We start from the raw sequence: 27,295 nt of genomic DNA, 5'->3' as shown, positions 1-27,295 counted from the left end.
AGAGAGAGGGGATATCAGATGTTTGTGAAGAGAGAAGATGGTGAAAACATACATAACAAGAGTAGTAGACTGAATTCACTAAAATATATATATATATATATATATATATATATATATATATATATATATATATATATAGACTGCCAAGCAGTGAAAAGGATTGATTTGAGATTTGAGGTTATAAATTAAAGTGAGGCTAGTCAGCATGGAGTGGTATTTTATTCAGACATTTTCAGCTGTTAACGTGGCAGATGTAGAACTAACATACTGAGTTTGGTTTGACCTAAATTGGAATTTTGCCAGAAAAGTGAGCTAGAAAGAGTTGATGGAGATTGCTAGGAAGTGGTTTTAGTGACAGACTGTGGACTCTGACCTGAGTAAGTGGGGAGATGAGGATATAAGGGAGGTGATGGACAGTGAAGGTTTGATGAGGGTCAAAGAATTGTTGGACTATTGGTATAAGGGTGAGTGAGCTGAAAAGATAGGAGGTGGTTGCCAAAGAGAGAAGTCCTGGCAGCTGTTGGTAATGGCAAGGTCTCAGGTGTGGCCATGGAAGCTAGTGGTTAAAGTGAAGTAGAAGGAAAGATTACTGAAATTATGGAGACCAAGGAATGCAGAGTCCAGGGAACTGGACAGATCATTTCCATTGATGTTGACGTCTTTGAGTGACAGAGAGGAAGCCAGTCATCCAGGTGATAAAATGTTTAAGATGTTTGGGGAAGTGGCAGGGTATCCCTAGATGATTGTCTTAAGGAGGGGTACCACCTAGAGCTTCTTCAGAAAGAAAGGAGAGATCTCAGTACGGCAAAGAGAAACAACAAATACAGCTACTTGACTTCTATGCCTTATGGTTATAGGGATTATGGGAGAAAAACAAATGGCTACCTTTTATCTAAGAGTGTTAAGATGTAGTGTTCTCCGTCAGGTCTGAGATTTCACTTAGAGCCAGAAGGTTGGGGAAGCTTCCAGAGAAGCTGGGGAGGATTTTTCCTCCTGTAATGGGTTGGCTTGGGAAGATACTAGAGAAGATTCTGAGTGTTTGGAGGAAGGATAGTAGGATTATATTGCTCTATCAAGCTAGGTATTGAATTACAATTCTTCCAGAGCTTTAGAAATAACATTCTTATGTCAGTTTTTCCTATTAAGTCTGCCTTAGATAGAATACACTCTGTAGCAGGTAACAATGAGGGCTTGGAGACACTGCATCTACACTTTCAAAGCTTCTGGATTTTCTCTACTTTACTAAATTTATTAGTAGCATTGTCTATATCCATTGTATTTAGAATACCAAAAAGGTTCACTTATTTCGAAAGAAAAGAACTTACAGCATGATCCTATAATGGCAATAATATGTACATATTTAGTTTATATTGTTTAACCCCCAAATTAGCCATTATTGTTATTGTTCTAGAAAGGCAATTTTGAACTATTATCTTTCCAACTGTGATCTTTAGTCTCTATCGAATATTTTTCTGCTTAAAGTACATTGCTTATAATTTCATCTTTTGAGCCTGCATTGATGGCTGGCTCTCTGTTTTTGATTGAATTTGTTTTTATTTTGCTCTTGTTAATTTTTTCTGGGTGTAGAACTCCAGAAGTTTTTCAATTGATGTCATTTTTCCATCTAATTATCATTCCTGTGTAGATGTTCTATTTTATTTCTGGTGCTGTTAAGATCTCCTCTTCGATATTCTGTATTTTTACAATGATGTGTCTAAATTTTTTTAATTCTGCTTGAGATTTATTGGCATTCTTTGTTCTGAAGCTTGATATCTTTCAGTAATTTTGATCATTCTAGGCCATTATACCTTTAAACATTTCTTCCTCATTTTCTCTATTATCTTAGCCCCCTTAGTATATCCTTTATTTCTCTTAACTGCCATCTTGTATTTTCTATATTTTCTTTCTCTGAGTTACATTTTTGATAACTCATACAATACTATAATCTTTTTCATTAAATTATTTTCTATCTATCTAATCCGCTTTTTTATACATCAAGAGAATTTTACCTTCAGGTTTTTTTTTTTTTAATTCTGTTCCTCAAGTCCTGTTTGGTTCTTTTTCAAGGTTGTTTGATTATGTGTATTATTTATTATTATCTAAAGAATTATTTGCTTATATTTTCAAATGTTTGATTTCTTGAACTATGTTAAACATTTGTATTTTTATTCTTTGATAATTACAGTATCTGAAGTCTGGCTGGTGTGTGTGTGTGTTTGTGTTTCTTTTCTTCTTTGTTGGCTTTAACCATTGGTGCCTGATTTGCTTGTGTGTTTTGTGATTTTTATCAGTGAGCTCATATTCCTTGAAACTTTATCTGTGGGAAGTTTATGTGACCTGAGTTGAAGTTGAGTTTCTTCAGAGAGGATGTATGTTTGCTTCTGCTAGTTGTTTTGAGTAATGGCAATTCAGGATTATAGATTCATTTTAATTTAAATTCTGAAGTAGAGGTCTTTTCAGGCCATATAGCTGCTGTGGATTTGGGCCACGCATGCTCATATGGATAGACTTGCAGTTTCAAAAATGCGTAATTTTTCTTTATATTCTACCTCTTCATCCAGAGGAGTGTCAGGAGGAAAAAAAGTTATTTTTCTGTCCTTTTTTGCATAGTGGGTTTACTTCTCATTCCCTATTCCCTGAGAGTGAATGTACCACATTGCACAACTCATGCTGAATTCTACGGCACTCTGCAGAGTTGGCCTATATCATGGCCCTGGTTGAAATTGCATTCTTTTGGGGTTTCAACTCTTTATGCTGGAATATCTTTTATTCTTCTACTGGCCCAAGGCTTTCTCTTCTTTTCTGGTACCCCACACAGCTGTGAATGGAGAAACTCAAAGTCACCGGGATTGACCAGTACCCTCCAAGGCAGAGCACCCTTTAGTACAGTTTCCATCTCAGGATTCCTGTTTTTACTTTTTTTGTTTGTTTGTTTGTTTTATTTTGTTGGGGATTTTTTGCTTTTGTTTTTGACTACCACAGATTTCTAACTTCCATGTTATCTCTGCAATTCCTAAAAAAAGAAAATGCTAATTTTATGCAGAGTTTTCTTACTTTAATCGTGATAGTCATTCAACTTAGGGTGGCTATTCCAATATTTTGCCAGAATTGGAATCCCACATTTAGCGTTAATATTTGAATATATAAAGAGAATCATTTATGACCATTACATTCAATACAGTAAGAATATTTGTAAATACAGAAAACTAGTGTTTTATTTATTGATCCCCTGTATCCACAGGAGACCGTTTTGTTACTAGGTCATTATATGCAGCCTTATATCTAGGAGAGGATCTTTGTCTTGTCATAGATCGTGTTATCAAAACTAATTTATTAACCATTTGTATTTTATTATTATTATTGATGAAAGGCAGGCTTTTTAAAGTGTTTTTCAATCCTCTTTCTTGTAAAGTCAGCCCTTTGTATCTGGGGACCATGTATCCACAGACTCAACCAACTGTGGATAAAAAACATTCAGAAAAAAAATTGCAGAAAGTTTCAAAAAACAGTACTTGAATTTGCTGCATGTTAACAGGCAACTATTTACAGAGCATTTACATTGTATTTACAGTGATTTATGTAGCATTTACATTGTGTTAGGTATTATAAGTGATCTAGAGGTGATATAAAGTATACAGGAGGATGTCCGTAGGTTATATGCAAATACTGTGTCATTTTATAGAAGGAACTTGAGCATCCTCAGATTTTGGTACTCCTGGAGGAGTGGGGGTGAGGGTCCTGGAACCAATTCCTGCGGATACCAAGGCACCACTGTGTCTGCATATTCTGCAATGTAAGACAGTTTAATAGTCTCAAGTATTTTAATAAAAAATGTCATCCTAAAAACGTTATTCTGTAGAGTCAGAATAATAATAATTTTCTTTGAGATGACATTATTCTTATAAAGTTAAGTGCTATAATTTACCTGCATTTTACTGCATCTAGGATGTTTATTATAATCGCACTCTAGTGAATGAACATTCATATATACATAGCCTAGTCCACTGGGGTGAAAACTTCAGCACAGAATATATTATTAAAATGGAATTATTTTATGCATGCATATTTTTGGGTTTTTTTTTCAGTGCCTGATAGTCCACCAGAAAATATTACTTACAAAAATATTTCCTCTGGAGAGATTGAGCTATCATTCCTTCCCCCAAAGAGTCCCAATGGAATTATACAAAAATATACAATTTATCTCAAGAAAGGTGATGGAAATGAGGAAAGAACTATAAATACAACCTCTTTGACTCAGAGCATTACAGGTAAAAAAATAAATAATGCTGGCTATTTACATTTATATTGACAGAGTGGCCACGATATATTTGCTTATTGTTGTATCATAAATGGTGTGATTAGTTTTATACAGGGTATGATGATTCTGGCTTTTTGGTTAAATAAGCTAGGAGTTTATGGCAGGTCACATGAAAGAATACTCTAGGCCTGTCCTTTTCCACATGATTCTGTATCATTTTGTCTTCAAAATAGGAGTTACTATTCCAAGAACTACATTTCATTTAGTTCTTACTTTTGGAAGATTGTTAGACATTTCATAATTTGCCTCTTGCCTATTATTAAAAGATATTTTGTAAGTCTTAACTTACCTATTTTATTTCTATTTAGGACTGAAGAAGTATTCGCAATATATGATTGAGGTGTCAGCTAGTACCGTCGAAGGCGAAGGAGTTCGGAGTGCACCTTTAAGTGTGCTCACTGAAGAAGATGGTAATTATAGCACTTGATACTGACTTATTTCATATCCATCACATTTCAGAAAACATGTCTATGCAATGAAGATACAACATCAGAATTCTCCTAGCTGGGGTAGCCGTTGTGTGCCACACCAACATTGTATAGAGATTTCATTGTCATGGTGTGAAAAAAGCTTGCAGAGTCAGATTTATGTTCAGTGAAATCAGATATAAAATGCTTTTTAAAATTCTGAAGTCATCTGTGCTGTGTAAGAAAACCAGTAATATTTTTTTTCCATGGGAATTTTTAAGGCTAAAATTTGGGTTTGAATAGTGTGAGCATCAGTCAGTGTATTTTGACTGTGTTTTTCAACTTTCACGTTCATTAGAATAGACATATATGTAAATTTTATAGTAGATTCTCTTATGTCAACCTACAGCAGTTTTTATTGTTATTAGGATTATCTTGCTAATGTGTTCAGGCTATTTTCCAGGCTATTAGTTTATCTACCTAAGTTGCCAAGATGCTATGCCCGAATGTTAATAGCCTTCATATTGAGTATTTAAGCATACCTTTTCCTAACCTGAATAAAATTATCTTTACTACTAAGGCCATTTTCCAATGCTGCCTCACCAAGTTATAGGCATACATCATGCTAAGAAAATTACTTTTGAAAGATATATTTGGGATTTGGATTTGCATTTTGTTTTGTATATTGTGTATTTTGAGAATGTTATTTATTTTTCTTCCTGTTAAAAGAAAGTGCCGTTGCCATGATGAGCGGGTCTGGATGTGTCACATGCTTGTAGGGTATCTTTTGCATCCTCTCTTTCAAGTTTCCTCATCTTCATGCTAAGCTGCACCCTGTGGATGTTCAGATTCTCGTCATTCACCAGGACAAAATATGCATTACATACTTCTAGAAGGAAGACTTTTCTCTGCAGTGCTCTTATTTTATTCAAAGTATTGAAGTCCTCAGAACCCTCTTCTCCCATTTCAGGTCCCTCCCTGACTTCCCTTCCACCAGATTACTTCACCAGAGTATCCTGGTCAGGTGCTCTACCAGGGTTCTAAACTGATGGCTTAGTTTCTACTCCCAGTTCTAGAAACTTAGAACCAGTCGCCCCAGTTTCTAAGTCTTCTCATAGGTTAGTCCTCCTTAGTTATTGCCTCTACTTAATATGTTGTTTCTCCATCAAAACTTACCTTTCCAAATTTTTATTTTTCCATAGTTAGATTCTTCTTGCTCTCAAAGTGAAAAATTAACCCAATATATAAATTTTCCCAATGATACAATGGTTAAAGTTGAGCGAAGAAGGTTAGCTCTCCTTTCTGTCTTAGATGATGTCTAAGAAAGATAAATTAAGTCATTTTAGCAATGTCCTTATGGACATGGTACCCATTTCTCTACTTCTAATCTAATTAAATGGTCCCTATGGTAAGAATTCAAGGTCTTATATGAAAGGAACCTAGCCCAGTAGTGAAAATACATTTTGAGGAGGCAGAGTTTTGTTTGTTTGTTTGTTTTTACCACTCAAGTCAAGTCAATTGTTTCAAATTATACTATACGTCCAAACTGTTAAAAATACAGTCATGGTAAACTTCCATCTATGTCCTTGATCTTATTGCTAAGGAACAGGGTAAAGAACAAGACTCCCTTACAGAAAAATTACAGCAAATTTAGAATTTGGATAAAAGCTTGAGACAATTTCCTTTATTAGGTATTAGGAGTTTCTTGCTGTTGTAGAGCTTGAAGTTCAGTAGAAGAGATCTGAATTTGACAAATGTGTAGATAAATAATTTTTACAGTTCTAATTACTGGTATAAGTGTTCACCAGGACAGAAAAGGAACTTCAGCTACTCTGAGATATCCAGGAAAGTATGGTTAAGCTGTGACCTGAAGGAAGATGAGTAGAGTGGGTTGAGGGATAGGAAAGGGTAGGAGGCAGTCAGAGCCTTATGAAGACCCTTCTCGTCTGTCTCATACGTTCTGTCATTATGAATTGGATAGACTGTGAAAGACACTGCATTTAATTATTCTGTTTTTCCAATTTCATTTTAAAAATTGCATTTCTGAATATAAATGGTATTTTAACAAATGTTAAAAATGTTTGAAAAATGTTTGTCCACAATGGTAGATATGAGTGTTTTATTTTGAAAGGCGTGTTAACTGCATTTATTTAGCAATAAAGTTTTACATAAAATAAAATACTCAAGGATATGCTGAAGATTAAATATAAAACACCAAGAACTATTTGCTGTTCCACATAAACATGTTAGAGCATATTATAAAACAGAAGTGCTTAGTTACATGTTCTATATCAGTGCTGGTTTTGATTAAAATCCTTTTCTCTGATTAAAAATGAAAGTTAAGTTTTGCACTGATATTCAGAAAAATATTATAGGTTTTTGTCTTGACAATGAGAGTTCTCAGAGATAATTCATATCTTGGGAAACAGACATCTCCAAATGACATATGGATTCTTGTGATAATCAATATTTGATAGCATTTTTATTGTAGTGCCAGTGAGAAAGCCAGCTGAAAACACAAACACAGCTGTCACCATTATTCCATAGAACTCAACTCATAAAGCTTTTCTCTGCTCAATAAACTCCTTTTTTGAAAAATTATCATCACCAAGATAATGAAAACACACACATGTGTGTACACACACGCTAGTTGAGGTTATTCTGAAAATCAGAAAGAAAATGTAGTAATTCAGGCATGATTTTCTCCAGATTATTGGAAAAAGTGATCTGCACATATACTAATCTATAAATTTACATTTTTCAAAGATCTGAACAAATTCTTCAAATTTCTATTAGCTAAGAGTTCACTTTCCATGTATAACTAAGTGATCAAAATTTTAGTAATTTGTACCTTTTACATGCAAAAACGTGTATTAATATTCTAAGACATTACTGTGCTGGTACAGAGCAGTTAAGAAATGTCTTTCTAAACGTTTTATTGAAATGGAAGCATAAACTTGGCTAATTAGTTTACAATAATTTTTCTTAGTATTTATTCCTTGTAGAATGGCTAAAATATTTGAATTTTTAAACTATTACAGCACAATTAGAAGTAGACCCTAAAATGTCTATATTCTTATTTGCTACAATGGCATTTCCTTTGTAAATCATTCAGTTTTAAAGACTCAGTGAAAAGATTTTGATACTCTTTTACAGTTTAATAACACAACTGAAATTGAATGCAGTTTTCATTTGTGAGGTCAGTCATTTTAACTGCTTTCCCAATGTTATAATTTTCACTTTCTTACTTCTTGTTATTTTTTTTTCCTATTTCTTTTTATAGTTTGGGGAGCTCTTTTACTATATATTATATTTATTCACCCCAATGGTTTTATTTTTATTAGAGGAATGATAATTTACCAAGATGTACTTGAACAGTAGGTGAATCACAGTGACATACTCCTTGTTCTTTTTTCTCATGAAATATTTTTTTCCATTGAATCACAGAAACAGATGTTCTAACACCACCATGCAAAATCTTCTTTATCATCTCATTTTGAAAGTAAACAGTCTCTCAGGCCCACAAAGAAGGGCACTTTACCCCATTCATTTGCCAGAAAGTTCATGATAAAAGTTTTGTACATTTCCATTTTAACTTTTCCTTATATACGTTTAATAAAGTGCATTTTTCTATACCTTAACTTTTCAGCTCCTGATTCTCCCCCACAAGACTTCTCTGTAAAACAGTTGTCTGGTGTCACGGTGAAGTTGTCATGGCAACCACCCCTGGAGCCAAATGGAATTATCCTCTATTACACAGTTTATGTCTGGTAAGAATTTTTTTCTTTTTTGGAAATAGTTCTGAGAACAAGTACTAATCTGTAACATAATAGGAATGCAGTTTTAAAATTTCAGATTGTGATGCTACATTAGGAATCTGATTATTAATAGGCTAGTTAATATACCGTTAGTAAGAAACAACTTTTTCCCATATAATATAGAGGTCCATGCATAGTCAAATAATATTAATTTTGTAACCAAAACCAAAAAACTATGTATTATGCATAATTACACTAAATTTCTGCCCTTTAAAGTCATAAACTGGTCAACTTATGTGACTACAAGTCTGTAATCTAAAATGCTTTCAGTTTTACTCAAATAGCCTCAATGCCACTGCCTTTAAGTTTCCTTGGACAGAATAATTTAAACTAAAATTTAACTAAAAAATATTTCTTCAGTAATCTGTTACTTAACGCCAGTTTTCCATTGAAATGTAAGCAGCGTATTTATTTTTGTCTGATCACCTTTGCCCTAATTACCTATTTATGTAAGTAGTTGTGAAAAAGACGAAATCCTATAGTGCTTCTCATATCAATTAGCAACATGGCTCTACTGCTTCCTGAAAACTCAGTAGATAAAAATCCTCCCTATAAATCCTCTTGATAAGATTCACTATTTATTTATTTCCTAGTGTGTGTTAAATATTTCAACTCAGAAAATACAATTTACATAATGCTTTATAGAAGATAGGCATTTCTTACTTTTATATTCCTGATTTGGAAGATCCAACATGGAGTGGGAGGCTACAACGTTTTGAAGTCTCCTGTTCTCTTTCCTAAATTGTTTTTCCCCAAACCCTGTTGAAGCCCTTTGCTCACTGCTCTTTAGGACTACACTTCCTGTGTTCTTCATTGCCTGATTTCTAGTCATTTTGCCTACCTTTGACAAAACTGGGAGTGACATGAGAGATATTAGTGGGAAAAGGAGAGTGGGAAGAATGTAACCATTCCCCTCTGTTACCCTATTTGTTCATTGATCTCTTCAGTTTTTCATTTCATCATTCAAGATATTGAGAGAAAACCTATGTACCTGTGAACAAGACACACATCAGACCCCTGCCCTCAAGGAACTTACATTCTAAAGAGATAAGTAGATTATATATCCATAAATAAACAGATGAGGGGAAGTCAGGGGAGAGGGGGCTACTTTTGGTGGAATGCTTTGGAAGTCCTCTGATGAAATGGCATTGAGTTGTGATCTAGATGACAAGGAGCTTCTTGTCATGTGAAGATCTGCAGGAGGAAGGAGCATCCACTGACAGGCTCTGTAGAGAAACACATTTGTCATTTTGAAGACCAGAGAGGTCAATGTTGGTGGGAGTTAGAGGAGAGCTGTATTGGAGGGTAGGAGTCAGACAAAGGTCAGGGCTAAGCCATCCTAAGGAGTTGGTTTTCATTTCAAATGTAATGGAAGTTATTAAAGAATTTTAAGAACCTTGGGAAAATTAATTGTAGGGGGCAAAATTGTTAGCAAGGGTACTAGGTAGGAGGTTATTTTAGTAATCTGGGCAATAAATGATACTGGGATAAAGGAGAGAAGTGGGAAGCTTTTCATTACATTAAGAAAGAAGAATTGACAGGACTTGGTGATGGATTTGCTGTGGGATCAAAAAGGAGAAATGAGTCAATGATGACATCTAAATTTTTTTCCATTATGTATTATTACAAGATATTGAATATAGTTCACTGTGCTATACAGTTGGTCCTTGTTGTTTATCTCTTTTACTTATAGTATGCTTATCTACTGATCTCAAACTCCTAATACATTCCTCCACCCCCTTTCCTCTTCAGTAACCATAAGATTGTTTTCTATGTATGTGAGTCTGTTTCTGTGTTGTGAATGAGTTCATTTGCATCATTTTTTTAGATTCCATAAATAAGTGATATCATATGATATTTGTCTTTCTGTATCTAACTTACTTCACTTAGTATGATAATCTCTAAGTCCATTCATGTTGCTGCAGATGGCATTATTTCATTCTTTTTTATGGCTAAGTAGTATTCCTGTGTGTGTGTGTACGTGTACGTGTACACACCACATCTTCTTTATCCATCTGTCTGTTGATGGACACATAGGTTGCTTCCGTGTGTTGGCTATTGTAAATAGTGCTGCTATGAACATTGGGATGTATGTCTTTTTGAATTAGAGTTTTCTCCAGATACATGCCCAGGAGTGGAATTGCTGGATCATGTGGTAACTCTGTTTTTAGTTTAAGGAACCTCCATACTGTTTTCCATAGTGGCTGCACCAATTTACATTCCTACCAACAGTGTAGGAGGGTTCCCTTTTCTCTACACCCTCTTCAGCATTTATTATTTGTAGACTTCTTGATTATGGCCATTCTGACTGGTGTGAGGTGATACCTCATTGTAGTAATTAGTAATGTTGAACATCTTTTTGTGTGCATGTTGGCCATCTGTATGTCTTTGGAGAAATGTCTATTTAGGCCTTCTACACATTTTTCAATGGTTTTTTTTTTTTCTTTTTTATATTGAGTTGTATGAGCTGTTTGTATATTTTGGAAATTAAGCTCTCATTGGTTGCATCATTTGTGAATATTTTCTTCCATTCTGTAGGTTCTCTTTTTGTTGTATTTGGTTTCCTTTGCTGTGCAAAAGCTTATAAGCTTAATTATGTCCCATTTGTTTATTTTTGTTTTTATTATTTTGCCTTTTGTGACTGACCTAAGAAAATATTGCTACAATTTATGTCAGAGAATGTTTTGCCTATATTCTCTTCTAGAAGTTTTATGGTGTCATGTCCTATAGTGAAGCCTTTAAGCCATTTTGAGTTTATTTTTGTGTATGGTGTGTGGGAGTGTTCTAACTTCATTGATTTACATGCTTCTGTCCAGCTTTCCTAACACCACTTGCTGAAGAGATTGTCTTTTCCCCCTTGTATATTCTTGCCTCCTTTGTCAAAGATTAATTGATTAGAGGTGTGTGGATTTGTGTCCAGGCTCCCTGTTCTGTTCCATTGATCCATATGTCTGTAGTATTGTCTGAAGTCTGGAAGGTTCTGCCTCCAGCTTTGTTTTTTTTTCTTCAGGATTGCTTTGGCAATTCTGAGTATTTTGTGGTTCCATATAAATTTTAGGATTATTTTTCTAGTTCTGTGAAAAATGTCCTGGGTAATTTGATAGGGGTAGCATTAAATCTGTAGATTGCTTTGAGTAGTATGGCCATTTTTAACAATATTAGTTCTTCCAATCCAAGAGCATGGGCTATCTTTCCATTTCTTTGAATCATCTTCAGTTTCCTTTTTCAGTATTTTATAGTGTTCAGAGTATGGATGACATCTAGATTTTTGAATCAAGGGTGATGACTCTGAGATTTTTGATACCCTTTTGCTGAGGTAGGGAAAAATGAAAAAAGTTAATGAAAATGAGAATCAGGGCTCTTCTTGCTGGCGTTTCCAGCCCTACACTGTGAGAACAGTGTCATTACTGTATACAGTGATCGTGTTGTGTAGGTTCAACTCCCCAATAGTATGTTTTCTCTCCTCTTTCAGGGAGTCTCCCTTTTCTGTCTCACTTCCTAAGATGGATTCTAGATACAGAGGAAGCCCACTGAATGCAGGGTGAGGAGATCTCAAGTCTGTGATGCTGTGGTTCGTCTCACCTGGCTTTTTGGGAATCTTCCTGGTGCTTACCTGCTATCCTAGCTTCTAGTTTGAAGGGTTTTATTTTCTGTTTGAAACTTGATCCAACCTCAGGCTTATTGTAGTGCCCTGGCTCTTAGTCTGAATCAACCCTCTCAACCGTCAGGTAGCTAATGCTCTAGGTTGTTTTCTCTTACCAGTTTTTCACTTGAAGGACTGGGAAGGTGACCTCCACATCCTTCCCTAGCTCTGGATGGCCTGCTAGAAGAGCCCTTAGATCTTACTGGACATGGTGCCATATTGAAGATGGAGATTTTCTAAGAGGCTTTTCATTTTCCTCTCCATCCTGAGAAGGAGCAAGCCCTCCACACTTTGATTTCCTTCACAAACCTATTGGGGGTGTTTTCATCACTCTACCCTCACCTGAATATCCAAGGACATTCCAGTCTGACTGCTTTGTCCTATTCTTTCTCTCTCCTTTTCTTATTAGCACAGAACTTTTTCTTTTCTTGACTAATGAAAGCCCCTTTCTTGACTTGTACAACTTTAATGTCCCAATCATGCAAAATTGACTTTCCATGTGGAAAACACTTGTTCCTCAACAGAACTTGGCTTTAGTTCACACACACACACAAACCCACACCACACATAGCGAGGGAGAGGGTAAGAGAAGAGAGAGATGGTGAGAGAAGAGAGAGAGCGAGAGCGAGATCCTATCTGCTTCAAGATCTACTTTGTTTGTTTTGGGGGGAAGTAATTAGGTTTTTATTCATTTATTTATTTATTTACTCATTTATTTATATGGAGATACCAGGGATTGAACCCAGGTCCTCATGCATGCTAAGCATGTGCTGCACCACTGAGCCATACCCTCCCTTCCAAGATCTACTTCATTCATTGCTGTATCTGGAACAGAAACTACCTGGCTCATAACTGAAATTAAGTATTTGTTGAATGGATGCATTCAACTTTATTATTATTGATATTAAATTTTTAATATTTTTCAAGAGTTAAAAATTTAATATCGACTTTTTCTCTTCGCACTTCTAGCTTCTGAGTAGTGGTGCTTTTCCAGACAATGGATGCCTCAGGTTGAATAAGGACATAAAAAGAAAGAACAAAAAAGGAAAGACACCTTAACATGTTCAAGAATATTATCTATAATAGCCTGAAATATATATTAATGATAATGAAGTATATACAGCGATATTGTAAAATTCCCAGCATCTTCTTACCTAAGATACTGTTGGAAGCTTTAGCCACTGCAATTAAAGGGATAGTCATAATCCTGGGTTCTTTCATATCACTATCACTAATTCCTACTGCTTTTTTGGAACTCCTGCCAGCTCACTTTTTTGGGGGGGAGGATAGAAGGCATGTATCATGATATAATGCACATGCATTTTGAGTCAGAGAGACATAGGTTTGAATCGTGGGTCTGCCACTCAATTATCTATGTGATTTTTAAAAATACTGTATAAGTAGTGGCTATCTTTATTAACAAGGTTCCTATTTCAGGGGTTCACATTTCTCTCCTAAATCTCAATTTCCATCATTTTAGTTTCTTTCAGTAATTACCAAATTCTTTTAAAAACAACACTTTGGTATATTTGCTATTTTCAATATGTCTGCAAATTGTAGGTTGCCTATTTTATGTGATATACTGGATGACTTCTCTGTCATGAGTATTTCTTTATAAAATAGCTTATGAGGATTACTGTGCAATTATTTTATAACCACTACTGTAGTGAGACACATTTAATTTGTAGACAGTGTGTTCAGAAATCTGTTTCCACCTACTGCATTTTAAAACAATATTTCTTTCTAAAGTTTGCTTTGTGAAAAAAAATTTGTCATCTAAGTAGCATATTTCCCTCACTTATATTCATAAAGTCTGTTTGTATGTTTTCAAATGAGAAACAATCCTTGCATTCTTAGGCCACCACCATTAAATAAATGAATTTCTACTAGAGCCCTCTAAGCTTATTTTTTTTAAATACAGTTTGGATTGAGGTATGATATTCTAGTAAACTGATACACAACTTATTTATTTTATAGTTGAATTCAACTTGGATTTGCTCAGCAATTTTCCTTTAGTAAAATTTAACAGTAGTTTTCTTCCTTGTTTGTAAAACTTCTAAGCAAATGACCCATAAGATATAGCTAAAAGTACTGAGGATGAAAATCATGCTGAAAATTCTAGCTTATATATAAACCTTGGCTTTTAAATGTTTCTCAGTTTTCTTAGTAGCCATTATGAGAAGTCTGACAAATGTTTATTAAACTCTGTGGGGAGTTAAAAAATGTACAGAACCTTAAAATGATTGTAGACTAATTGGAGATAAAATATGCTCATGTGAAAAAAATTTTAAGCACTGCTAAGCAATATATTAGGAACTAGAAAGAATTCAATAGCAGCTCTTTATTAAATGTCATTGGTCAAATAATTTCCCCTGTAACATAAAGGCTTAGCTTTGGAAATGGGTTTCAGTATGCTAAAAGATTTTTTTTTCCAGTTTGCTAAAAGATTTTGACTCTATTAAAACTACAGTTTGAACGTATGATATAGATTAATAATTAGAATGGAAAGGGGGTCATTTCAAATTTCATGAATTTACTTCCCATTTTGGAATGAAGGTGGTAAAGATAGGTTGATAAGTCAGGAGAACATCTTCAGTGGGAACAGGATATGAAGGCTTGGAGGCAGCATGAATGAACTGTGTCAAGAAGTTTGTACGTAGCATTGTAGAAATGAAATGGTGGGGCCAGATTAGAATGGTGGGAGAAACAAACACAGATAGGAGGAGTGGCTTGAGTCCAAGGGTGCTCTTGATTGTTTAGCTTGATGTTTCTAATGAGATGTTAAGAGCTCTGTCTCAATTCTTTCCTGCTGATCAATTTCATGAATGTCTCGGATGAAGCTTGGATACCAAGGTGACAAACAGACTATCTGTGGGCCACCCTGGCTTTGCTGGCCCAGCAGAATGTTAATACATTCTAAATAAAGTTCTGATAGCATTTTAAAATTATTAAGTATCTAGTGAAACTTCAGTTTTCTTTGTTTCTTACAAAAATCAGAGTATTTTTGACATATTTCTCATAAGAATCAGCTGTTGTTGAATAGAGGCTGTCTTTAGATGGAGCATTTGCTTTGCAGTTTACCTCAGTTCCCACCACAGTTCTGTTTTAAATTCAAGATTTTTTAGTCCTTTATTTTGCCTGTGTGGATCTTGAGTTTTTATATCTTCAATTTGGGAGGTCATTTTTTAAAAAAATCACATTTTTGAAATGTACAAAGTTAGGAGGGATTGTGATTGGGGAACAAAACATTTTGGAGAGGTAAAGAAATGGGCTCAACAGAGATAGTGAGCATTTTGGGACAAATGTGTTTAGCTTCTTACCTAAATTTTCTTATTTGTTTTTCACAACAATACTATAAAGTGAAGAATATTATCACTATTTTATAGTTGTGGAAACCAAGTCTTGATGAAGTTAAGGAGTTGCTTAAGGTTACGGACCTAGAAGATGACAGAGTCATAACCAGATGTGGTTTACTCCCAAATCATGCTTTTCTCAAATCACTAGGAATAAGTGTTATAATCTGCCTTTGTTCTGAAAACTCAACAGTACACTTTTAGAACTAGGGATGTCTTAGTTTTATAACAGCATTTGTGATAAAGACTGATGGAGTGGGGTGGGGCTACAGCTCAGTGGTAGAGCGGGTGCTTGGCGTGAACATGGTCCTGGGTTCAATCCCCAGTGCCTCTGTTAAGGGGGGAAAAAACACTGATGAATTTATAATAGATTAAACTTATTGCATCAACTCATCTGGCATAGTTCTACCAAAAAAAAAAAAAAATCACTGGCTTAATACTGGTTTACATTAGTTGATAGACTTTATCCATCACGAGAGAATAACTATATTGTTGCATGCGCAAATCAGTTGGACTACTGGTCCCCACAGTTTAAATACTAAATGGACAAAGTGAGCTTGCCCAGGGAGGAGCGATGATGATGGTGGAAATACTCAGGATCAAGGCATATGAGAAACTGTTGAAGAATGGGAATATGTGTTAAGATTCTTTCAGCTTCAAGTGACTGGGCCCAACCTAAATTGGCTTAAGCAAAATATTGACACATTTAGCTGAAAAGTCCAGGGGTATACTAACTAGATGTAGGAACTCAAATAATTTTATCAAGTGTGGTTAACAGCAAGAAGCTTGGTGTGGGCAACAGCAAGATGGCCCTGTGCCTTGAATAATAATGGTACAGGAAAAAAGTGGAAAGAGATGAAACTGGGGGGGGGTGGTAGGGGGGGCAGGCCAGATACACGGAGACTTGAGGCTTAAATAAGGATTAGTCTATCTGTCTGTCTGTCTATCTGGAGAGAGAGAGAGAGAGAATGAATCTCAGTATTGCATGGGATTTTTAATTTTTATTTTAATCATTTACCCAAAGATCACACCCTGGAGAAAACACTCAAAGGAATTTTCCATTACTCTTGGAATAGAATCTGAGCTCTTTATTCTGCCCTGAGGGATTTTGTCCATTCTCAGGAGATGAAATCTTTCTCCTCCAGCTGAAGTACAATCCCTCCTCCTGTCTTCTGGGCACTAATTCCTTATGTTTGCTTCATGACCATGGTTGATAAGTGTATAAGTGAGCTTCAGACTCATTCTCCTTAGTGGCCTTTCATTCTAACCTTATAAATGTGTCTTTTCTGCTAAAGGCTAACAAGCAAAACAAAGTTAAGCCAAATCAAACGAAATCAACCAGCCAACCAAATGATGACAGTAGAAACAAGAGTAACAACGATGAGTATTCTATTTCAACTTTCTGTAAGATTCTAGAAAAGCTTTAGGATCATAGAATGTGCAACTATTTATGCCTTGCTAGTTTGGGGTTGTTTGATACATAATTATGAAGTTACTGGTACTGTCCAGCTTTGCAGAGTAAATATTCTAGAGTAACTGCACCATAGAAGACTAGTTTCCTTATAGTGGGAAAATTAGTGAAGTTGCTTGTTCATATGTAGGAGAGAATGATTTGATAGAGTCAGCGAAATGGATGTTGAAATTATTTTGAGGAGCAGTATATACTGAGTGAAAGGATTAACATAGAATATTTAGATAAAAGCAGATTAAAGTTTTGAAAATAAATTGATAGGAATGAACAGGAATGGTATATCATCAAATTAGGCTGTCCTCATGGAACAAAATATCAGATGATGAAAATTAGAATTAAGACCATGACTTTTTGAAGAATCTCAGACCTTGTGTAGAAAACTGTTCCTGTTCATATTTGGGGAAATGGAGAAATGGAACTTTTGTTTAAGTTTTTCCGTATGGTTTTGGTATTCATGATTCCTCATGGGCAATTATTGCTTAGCATAGTCTCGACATGATAAGAAATGAACAAAGGAATTGGTTAAGCAAAGCAGAAAAACTACTCTTAAGCTCTAGAATTTTCTTTTTGTCCTAGATGTCAAAATGTGGTCTATCTTTTGGGGAAAAAAATATAGATTAACTAGGAAATAACCTCCCCTTAAAGATTCCATTAATTTCATCCCAAGACATTCTTGGGGTAACCAATGAGTTTAGACAAATAGAAAAACTCCATCTTATATTAATTCAAATGACTTTGAAATTATTTGGAATAATTTTGATTTATTAAATTCAGAAAGGCTTTTAAAATGGTGTAATGAATTTCTAGAATTAAATCAGTAAAATGATTACACTGAGGACCTCCTCCACCCCGCGTTTTTTTTTTTTTTTTTTTTTTTTTTTCCCTCAGTTTGAAAATGTGCACTGCTTGGAAGGTTTGGCTGATATAGAAAGTTACCTACTCGACACGTTAAGTGTTGTGTGATATTTCTATTCCTTCCGTTTCCACACAGTTTATGACTTCGGATATGTGACAGTTAGACCTACTTTGTCAAGTAGACTGTCTCTTCCTCTCCCTTTCTCACTCAGCTCCCTATTTTACTCACAAATCTCACAGACCAGCTCTCTAGTAAGCAATTTGTTGCATCTCTGGGGCTGTACTTTATTCTCTTCTACTTTTTGGTCACAATTAATTTCCTTGCTCATCTCTTTCTCTTCTTCTTTGCTTTTGGACACTAGGAGGAAAAAGTTACTGTCCTTAAGGGGATCACACCGTTATTAAGGAATTGTATTGTAATTATTTACTGCTCTGTCTCTCTGTGTTGAGGGTAGAGCCTGGCTTTTTCTCATTTATGCCTAACATAGTTCCTGACATAAAATAAATGCTGAATAAATTTTGTTGACTATTGATTGAAGACATATCACTAAATTCAGAAGGGGTGGGGAAAGTATCTGTCTGTCTTCACTTGCAGCACTGTCTAAAAAACAGTGCCTCCTTAACTTCCATATACATTGCTCTCTGTTTAAAAGACTAAAATAAAATATAGAAAAGAAATTGTGTGAATAAGTTATTCCAAAAATTGGACTGCAAATGACCAATAAGAAGACATTCTATTTCACTCATTGTCAGATGTGCAAATTAAATGTTTTTGGTCCATTAAATTCGCAGTAATTAAGAAGATTAATATCCAGACTAATAATGAGAGTTTGCACACATTGTTGTTGTGACTCCAAGTTATAATAATTTACAATTTGGAGCTGTAATTATTTTGGGAGAGTTATCTTTAAAATAAAATTTTTTAAAAATTTGATTCAATCACAGTATTGGGAATTTAACCTGCAGAAATGGAAGTATCATTATGAAAAGCTATTTGAGTTAAGAATGATTATTGCATCTTTGTTAGTAATAACTAAAGAAAGAAAAAAGGGAAAGAAACAACCTAAATGCTACTTTATAGAAAGAAGGCTAAATAACTACGATATGTCCTAATTAACTACAAAAAAAAAAACCCTGCATATAGATCATTGTTATTAACATGATAAAAGAAAAAAACCTAGATATAGAATATATACTTTTATGAATGGAAACAAAACACTATAATGATACATATAATAATCCTATTATAATATTTTCAGACTAGTGAGAACAAACAGATTTTAAAAATAAACCAGCTGAACTAAATTCGGAGTAACAACTGATTATTGCAGGGTCAAAGTTGGGTTTCTCATGCAGGGGGGATTGTGACCCCTCTGAGCTGTAGGACTGCTCATGAGATGGCTCTTCAGAGAGTAGAGAGTTCAGGCCTCAGTCCACAGGTTTATATGTGTTTCCTCTAATCTGGCAACAGCATAAGAACAAGGAGGATGGGGTCAGGTCCTCGGGGACAGCATCACTTCTCTCTCCTTTTCCTTCTTCTGGGTTCTCAGTTTTAATGCTAGACCATCTCTTACGTGCCTAAGATACATTCTGAACTTGTGTCGGAAGTTGAAGCTTCAGGTGAAGTTTATTTACGCTCAGATATTTTTCTACCATAATTATCAACATAGCCACAATTCTAAACTCTGAAACAGAAATAAACTCAACGTGCTTTTTGTGTTTGTCTCTGGAGATAAACCAGGGTAGACGTGGAAACTGTATCTGTATATGCTGAGGTGACCTATTGAGTCTGTGGTTCAAACAATTTGTAGAGACTGTCTTCTTTTTACTGAAATATGGAGATATATAAGACAGAATTTATGTTTGACCTGCATTTGTGAGGTAATTGCCTTGATTCTGCATTATCTATGGAACATAATTGGGATTTTTCCTATTGTAGGCAGATACTTACCTGCAATATTTTGCCGTGAAGATCAGGGCAAGAAAGCAGTGATGCAAAGCAGCAGAGAGTATAGTCTGCTTGAAAAGACATTTTAAAAATAGATATAATGCAGTTAGATTGCTTTAGCTAATTTCATAGCTTTAGAGATCTGAATTGGATTAACTATATTATAGTGTTCCAATCACCTGTGACCAGTGACAGGAGTATGGAATTGGGCAAAGTTTCTATGACAAGGCATCTTTCTCAGATTAATGGCCTAAAAGCCACAGCAGTAAGAGTTTTAAAAGCTCCTCTCCTGTAGTCTCAGCAAAGTCAAAGAAAGTTCTCCCCACTGCTTCTGAAAAAGGATGTCTGATGAAACTGTTTCAAATTACTGAATAGCCTGGCTAATCCTGCCTGTCTCCAGTCACTCACTCAGAATCCGTGTTTTTCTCACTATGGGAAGCTTTCTAACTATTTTTCAGATAACCACACTTATATTTGGAGTGATTTGATGCTTTTGTAAGACCATGGCTGAAATGTATCTCTTTGTGAATATCCTTAATTCACTTAAAATCTGTTATTCCCCTTAATGATCCAAGAATTCAAATATTTCAGTGATAAAGAAAGAGCATTTTATGTTCAGGGGGAATATCCATTTACTTCTTGGATGCCTTGTGTTTCTAAAGAAGGAAAATAAATGAGATCACATAAGGCGTGTATCTTTTCTCTGGTATCAGTCATATTTCCTTATCTGGATTCTTTAATCATGTATTGCTCTTAAAACCTAAACTTGTTTTGAAAATGTACAGTTTTCAGTACCATTATAAACATTTTATTCTTTAGATTCTAATCTATACCCAATTCTATGGAAACTGAGATAACTGGACTGAAATTAATTGTAGAGCTATGTTGTTTAGCAACACTTTGCCCTAGACATCCCCCCTTCCCCGGGATTTTGGTACTTACTTGGAGAATTTTGAGTCAGTATTTTCTTATCTGAAGTGATATTTTGAACAGAGTTAAGATTTTGAGTAAGCAATGTGAGCTCTACTTTTTTCTTTCCTATATGTAATTCGTATCTTATTTTAAATCTTGTTTTCTAATTAAATAGATAAAAGATAACCCACAGACTCATTATTTTAGATATTACTATTCAGGTATTTACCATTTGTTTATTTGAATTAGTCTGAAATAAATGTTACTTTGTACAGTATATATAAAATGAGTTTGATAAATACATGGTATAAATGAGATTTTGCCAATACTTCAGAAGAACATATATTTGAGCAACTAAAACACTGGTATGAAAAGAGATGCTGTAATTACTTTGAATACACAGAATTCCTAGAGACTCATTAAAATCAGTCCAAGCAAACTGTGGTAGGAACATCCTATTAACACTTGGTTGAATCACTGAATATACTTGGAAACAAAAGAATTTTATTTATTGAATTATTCTGAAATTGACTGAAATGGACTCTTGTCAGCATTTCAGGATAAGTGGCACCTTTATCCTGTTAGTCTGGATTAATAAGCATCTGTGCATAAATATTGCTTATTTTTAATGTACTTGTGCTCAAAATGTATACACAATGTTTATTATGAAGGGCAACTGGACAGATAACCATCTTTTTTTCTCTTAGGGATAGATCATCATTAAAAACTCTTAATGTAACTGAAACATCATTAGAAGTTTCAGATTTGGACTATAACGTTGAATACACTGCTTATGTAACAGCTAGCACCAGATTTGGTGATGGGAAGACAAGAAGCAATATCATTAACTTTCGAACACCTGAGGGAGGTGAGTTCTTATGGATATAGACCGAGTGAAAGAATATCCTACTTAGAAAAAATGAATTAAATATAAAGATGTCTTATTAAACCCAGTATCTGTTATCATTACATGCAAAATTGCCTTTTGGTCACTTTCTAGCTGTATGATGTTGGGAAAGTTAGTTAATCTCTCTGTGCCTCAATTGCCCATCTGTATTATGGAAACAATATGTTACCTACTTCACGGGGTCCATGTGAGGATTAGATGAGTTTATATTTGTAAATGCACTCCGCACAGAACTCAACATTTGGTAAGTATTTTGTGTGTGTGTTAAATGGAATGAAATAAAACACACGAAGTCAGCTCTCTGCTTTGGTCCTCTATCATTCAAATTCTAAGTTAAATTAGAATTTCGTATTATATATCCCATATTGGAATCATGTTATAACATTGTTTTCATATCCAGGGCAGCAAGGATTTTTTAGAACTAGGGTAGTGTTCTATGAGTCAGAAATCCATGTGCCCTGCATGGATACTGCTATGGTAGAGTGTTACGGGGATGGCCCCATGAGCCTTTTGGATTTCATTTCTGACTTTTAATTAGATATTATTCCTTTTTTTTTTAACATTTTTATTGAGTTATAGTCATTTTACAACGTTGTGTCAAATTCCAGTGTAGAGCACAATTTTTCAGTTATACATGAATATATATGTATTTGTCACATTTTTTTTCGCCGTGAGCTACCTTAAGATCTTGTATATATTTCCCTGTGCTATACAATATAATCTTGTTTATCTGTTCTACATTTTGAAATCTCAGTATGTCCCTTCCCATCCCCCACCCCCTTGTATACAAATACAAGTTTGTATTCTATGTCTATGAATCTGTTTCTGTTTTGTATTTTTTTGTTTTTTTGTTTTTTTTAGATTCCGCATATGAGTGATCTCATATGGTATTTTTCTTTCTCTTTCTGGCTTACTTCACTTAGAATGACATTCTCCAGGAACATCCGCTGCTGCTGCAAATGGCGTTATGTTGTCAAGATATATTATTCCTAATTTGTTTTATTTAAACAATTATCATCATTTATCAAAGGCAGGTAACACTTAGAACACTTCAGACATTATTTGGAGACACAAGTTCAGTTTTTGTTCAATTGTTTGTTTTGTAGCACCCAGTGATCCTCCCAAAGATGTTCATTATGCAAACCTCAGTTCTTCATCAATAGTTCTTTCTTGGACACCTCCTTCAAAACCGAATGGAATTATACAACATTATTCTGTTTATTACAGAAATACTTCAGGCACTTTCATGCAGGTAAGACCTGAGTTTTCTCCTTGTTCTTTGTTTACATCCTTCAGCTCTGTTGATGATGACAAAGACTTGGCACAGTAGAAAAAGTCTCTTATCTTACATTGAGAATAATGCATAAACATCTTATCAAACTCCCATCAACATAGGAAAAATATGTTAGAGAGGTGTCAAATGCATTTTAATCTGTCTGTGCATAGACACACACAAACACACACATTTCTGTGCTAGCTTCAAATGTGTTACCAACAATGAAGCTGCCACTGTTTAAAACTTCTTTATATAAATATGAACCTCAATTCCACTTCTCCAAGAAGTGTTCTCTAGAGAGGTGATGATTTCATTTATTTATCAGCTAAAAAAATTTCCTTTTGTTTGTATGTAATATAAAGAGTTTTCATGTTTGGATGTGCTTATGTGTTTTTCTTCAAATCTAAAAATGTTTTCAGTTGTTAGCAGGAGGGATTATATCATTATTATGATTGCTTAGTATCAGATGTAATGAAACTACTAGGAAGTGCAGTTGTGCTTATTTAACTTGAAGTTATAAGGTCACAGTTTGCAGATGGACACTTTCTGGGATAGGAACAATAATAATTATTAAAATAGCTAACATTTCATTTAGAGAAATATTTTTAATTTTTTCAGCAGAATTCCTTTTTTATCTGAATTAAATATTTCACAGAACTCTAATATATGAAAAGAATAAAATTAGAGTGGTTGTGATTAAATCAGACATGGAGAGAGCTGGAATATAATCTGGGAAACACTAATTTAGAAGAAATACTGCCATTTATAGAACATGTACCTTGCAGATAGGAACTATTGACTGCATGTTGATTGACTCTGACTATTATTAACTCTTTGTATCCTTTAAAGCAGAAGGAGAATAGAAATAAGTCTTACTAATTCTAAGTTGCCTAATTCCATTTGTGATTGACAACCCAAGTTTAGCCGCTAGAGTTAGTTCCTATGAGCAACAACCTCTGGGACTAAAGTATGACTTCCTTTGTGCAGTTTAGGTTAATGAATAGGGTCAGAGCAGCACTTTGCAAGCTGTCTCCCCCAGCAGTGAGTAAAAGGAAGCCCAGAGGTTGATTGGACTTTTACGTTCTGCTTAAGGTCCTCTAAGATTGGGACTGCATATAAAAGGAGAATCTCTTTTATTACTTTTTTTTAAACTCTGTGCATTAAGCAATTTTTGCTGTTTCTTTTTGTTCTGCTCTATTTGGGGAAGAGAAATGGGGATTAGTGTGCAATTTATACATACTTTTTAACCACAATGTGTTCATATATTTAACAATGTATCATTATGTCATAGAGGCCATTTGAATTGTGGATTTTTCTTTTTTCATGATTTAACCAATATTCAATATTCAAAATTCAGTAGTTCTGGATCCTAGCAAAGGTTTTGTGTCTGTACTGGTTACTTTATGGCTTATATCTGATTCTCTTTTGGTTTTCTTTGTCAACGTCTAAATAATCAAGTGTAAATACCTAACTATAATTTCCACATGATTTTATGAACCTCCTCATTCAAACTTGCGTATATAATATGATCCCATTTGAAATTTGTCCTAGAAAATGTAATCTTTTATTAAATTACATTAAGAATGCTTTTAAGTGTGACAGCTGCAAGAGGGCACAGGCTAATGATGTTCAAACATTTCTCATGTTCCTTGAAGTTCATCCGTGCTTTATTTCTCAAGTTAATGTTAAATATAGCATAAAAATCTTCACTACCTCATTTTCCACTTTAGATTGCTAGAACAGAAGAAATCCTCAAAATGAACATTTTGGGCCAGAATATAGGTTTTTACTTCCTCCCCTTCCTTCTCCCTCGCACAGAACTTTGTGGAGTATCTCATGCATGGCACATCATAATCTGCTCTCTGTCCCTGGTACCTGCTGCTTCTCTTAGCTTCCTCATCCGATAGCAAATGGCATGAAGAAAAGGGTCGTTGTGTGTGACACTTACCTTTCCATCACCTGAAGTCCCCTGGGACTGTATCATAATGCTCAATAAATGTTTTCCTTGTAGAACATAAAATTATCATAACAGACTAATATTATTTTCAGTGTTTAGTTATAATTTTGCAGCACTTTGAGTTTGTAGTGATCTTTCCTTCTTCTTACTTTGTGGGATTTAGTGTCTACCTGGCAGTCCATCTTTTCCTTCTTCCAGTTGTGCATTGTGTTTTTTATAGTGTACTAACTCTTCTACATTTTAACATTTACCCACTTACGTCTCCTCAGAGTGCCTGACAGTGTCTTATCATGTTAAAAAGTGTTAAATGAATACTGGTTGATTAATCAAATTTGAGAAGTTTTTACTAAATACCTTCTGATTTTATATATATGTGTATATATAAAATACACACACACAGAGTAAGCCTTAATTAAATAGTTTAAGCCACAAGACATTTTTTTCCAGAAATAGATGAATGGAATAATCATGTGGATGATTGGTCTAATTCTAAATTTGTTACATGTCTGTGCATATCTGCTCACATTCAGCTGAATAACTTCTGGGTAATTCAAAATATTTGTTACTTAGTTGTCACCAAGGTCATAAGTAATCAGAATAAATCCTGTAACAAAGAAAAATAATAAAGCTACATTAATATTTTAAGAGATAATTTATATAAGCAAGTTAAGCCATGTGTAAAGTTGATTTTTTGGAAGATACAAAGCTCATGGATCACATTTTGAGTTAAAATATTATAATGTTTTAACTTGCCTATTCCTAAATAAGTCACCACAAAATTTAAGTAGATCTTTTATTCCAATCACTCTTCCCCAGACCCTCACCCCCAAATACTGGCAGAGAACCAGAGAAGTTTGCTGAATTTAGTTTGTTGATACATTGCAGAACCACGGTAACTGTAAATTATAGTCAAATTGATTACCTATGTTATTAATTAAACATGAATTTATTGCCACGTATTTGTTTATTCTTGTGTGCAAGAAATAGTATTGCTTTATATGCTTCATATCATCTAATTCTCAAAAGCTCTCTGTGAAGTGGAAATGATTCTTCCCATTTTACAGTTGAAGGAGGAGAAGCTTTGTGGTTAGATGATTTATCCATGGCCACCCTGGCAGAATAGAATGCAAGTCTTTGAACGCTAAGGGCTTTGTGTAGATTGAAATGATGCAGATCTCTCGGTATAGATGGATATTATTATAAAATTATTCTTACTAATTACCTACATGAATTGTAAAAAATCTGTGTTCCTTTATTTTAGAATTGATTTTGACTATGTGTTTTGTGTTTAAAATTTGGTCAAGGAGGAAATGATTGCATATGTTCCTTAATTATCAAAAACTGCCTTGGGACAAATATAACTGAGTCAGACAAGAGGACTTAAAAATTCCTCTTACTTGGCATATATGAGAGTGCATCTAACTGCCTTCCCATTTCTCCCCATGATTGTGAAGAACAGAAGATCCAATAAGGAGGGATAATAACTATTTGAGTTCATAGAAAGAGATGAACACTTCCATAATTCCTTTATCACCATCTGGAAGAAAAAAATTAACATTTTTATACTACTCCCAAACTGGCTTTAAAAATACATAGTCATTGTTTTGAAAAATAGGTGACTGTTTCGTAAGGAACACTGACACTGAGCAGCACGGCTGGAGCATTTTCAGTTGACCAAAGGACCTTCCCCACTGCTAGCTAAGCTGGGGGTTTTTACTCTTTGTGACTCTGGACCGCTACCATCTATTCCTCTTTTAGCACGTACATATTTCCAGTTTAATTATTGCAATAAAAATGTTCTATGTTGATTTTTCGTAAAAATGAACATATTAAATAATGAGGCAACCAGTTCACGAATAATAATTATTTTGAAATGCTCATATGTCCTAAAACTATATTCTGAACAATTAAAATAATGTGTTTATTTTTCAGAATTTTACACTCCATGAAGTAACCAATGACTTTGACAATATGACCGTATCTGCAGTAATAGATAAACTGGCAATATTCAGCTACTATACATTTTGGGTAACAGCAAGTACTTCAGTTGGAAATGGGAACAAAAGCAGTGACATAGTTCAAGTATACACAGATCAAGACAGTATGTAAATGAAAAGCATTTCTTAATCTTGAATAGGATTAGTTTAAAGCTTTATAATTATTTCAGAATCTTTTTTCTATTTGTATATAATGGTGGTAAAGTCTACATTTTATTTAGGCACATTTAAGTAGTCATAGAAGTTTGAAAATGCGTTTAATATAGCTATAAATCTACCAAACAGTAACAGTCTTTTCTATTCATAAAAACAGGTATCATCCATTCATAAAAATTCTGTCACTTTTATTGCTTCGAAAGAGGTCACAGCCACTGGTTATGGGCATGCAAAATACTGCTGCGTACGTGGATAGATTTTCCAATACTTAATATCC

General features: G+C 34.5%; 1 protein-coding gene across 1 annotated transcript in view; it reads left to right on the top strand.

Annotated features, from left to right (window-relative positions):
* Positions 1–27,295, top strand: part of PTPRQ (protein tyrosine phosphatase receptor type Q) — a 179,051-nt gene that overhangs the window by 39,076 nt on the left and 112,680 nt on the right. The window contains exons 15-20 of the mRNA XM_032493701.1: positions 4,086–4,268; positions 4,627–4,728; positions 8,375–8,495; positions 21,433–21,593; positions 22,739–22,884; positions 26,798–26,966. Of these exons, the coding sequence (XP_032349592.1) occupies positions 4,086–4,268; positions 4,627–4,728; positions 8,375–8,495; positions 21,433–21,593; positions 22,739–22,884; positions 26,798–26,966 (882 nt within the window). The remainder of the gene's footprint in view (positions 1–4,085; positions 4,269–4,626; positions 4,729–8,374; positions 8,496–21,432; positions 21,594–22,738; positions 22,885–26,797; positions 26,967–27,295) is intronic.

This window comes from Camelus ferus, chromosome 12 (assembly GCF_009834535.1).
Source record: "Camelus ferus isolate YT-003-E chromosome 12, BCGSAC_Cfer_1.0, whole genome shotgun sequence".
In the NCBI taxonomy this organism is placed as follows: Eukaryota; Metazoa; Chordata; class Mammalia; order Artiodactyla; family Camelidae; genus Camelus; species Camelus ferus.
Note: the sequence above shows the minus strand (reverse complement) of the source record. Positions and strands in the feature narration are given on the sequence as shown.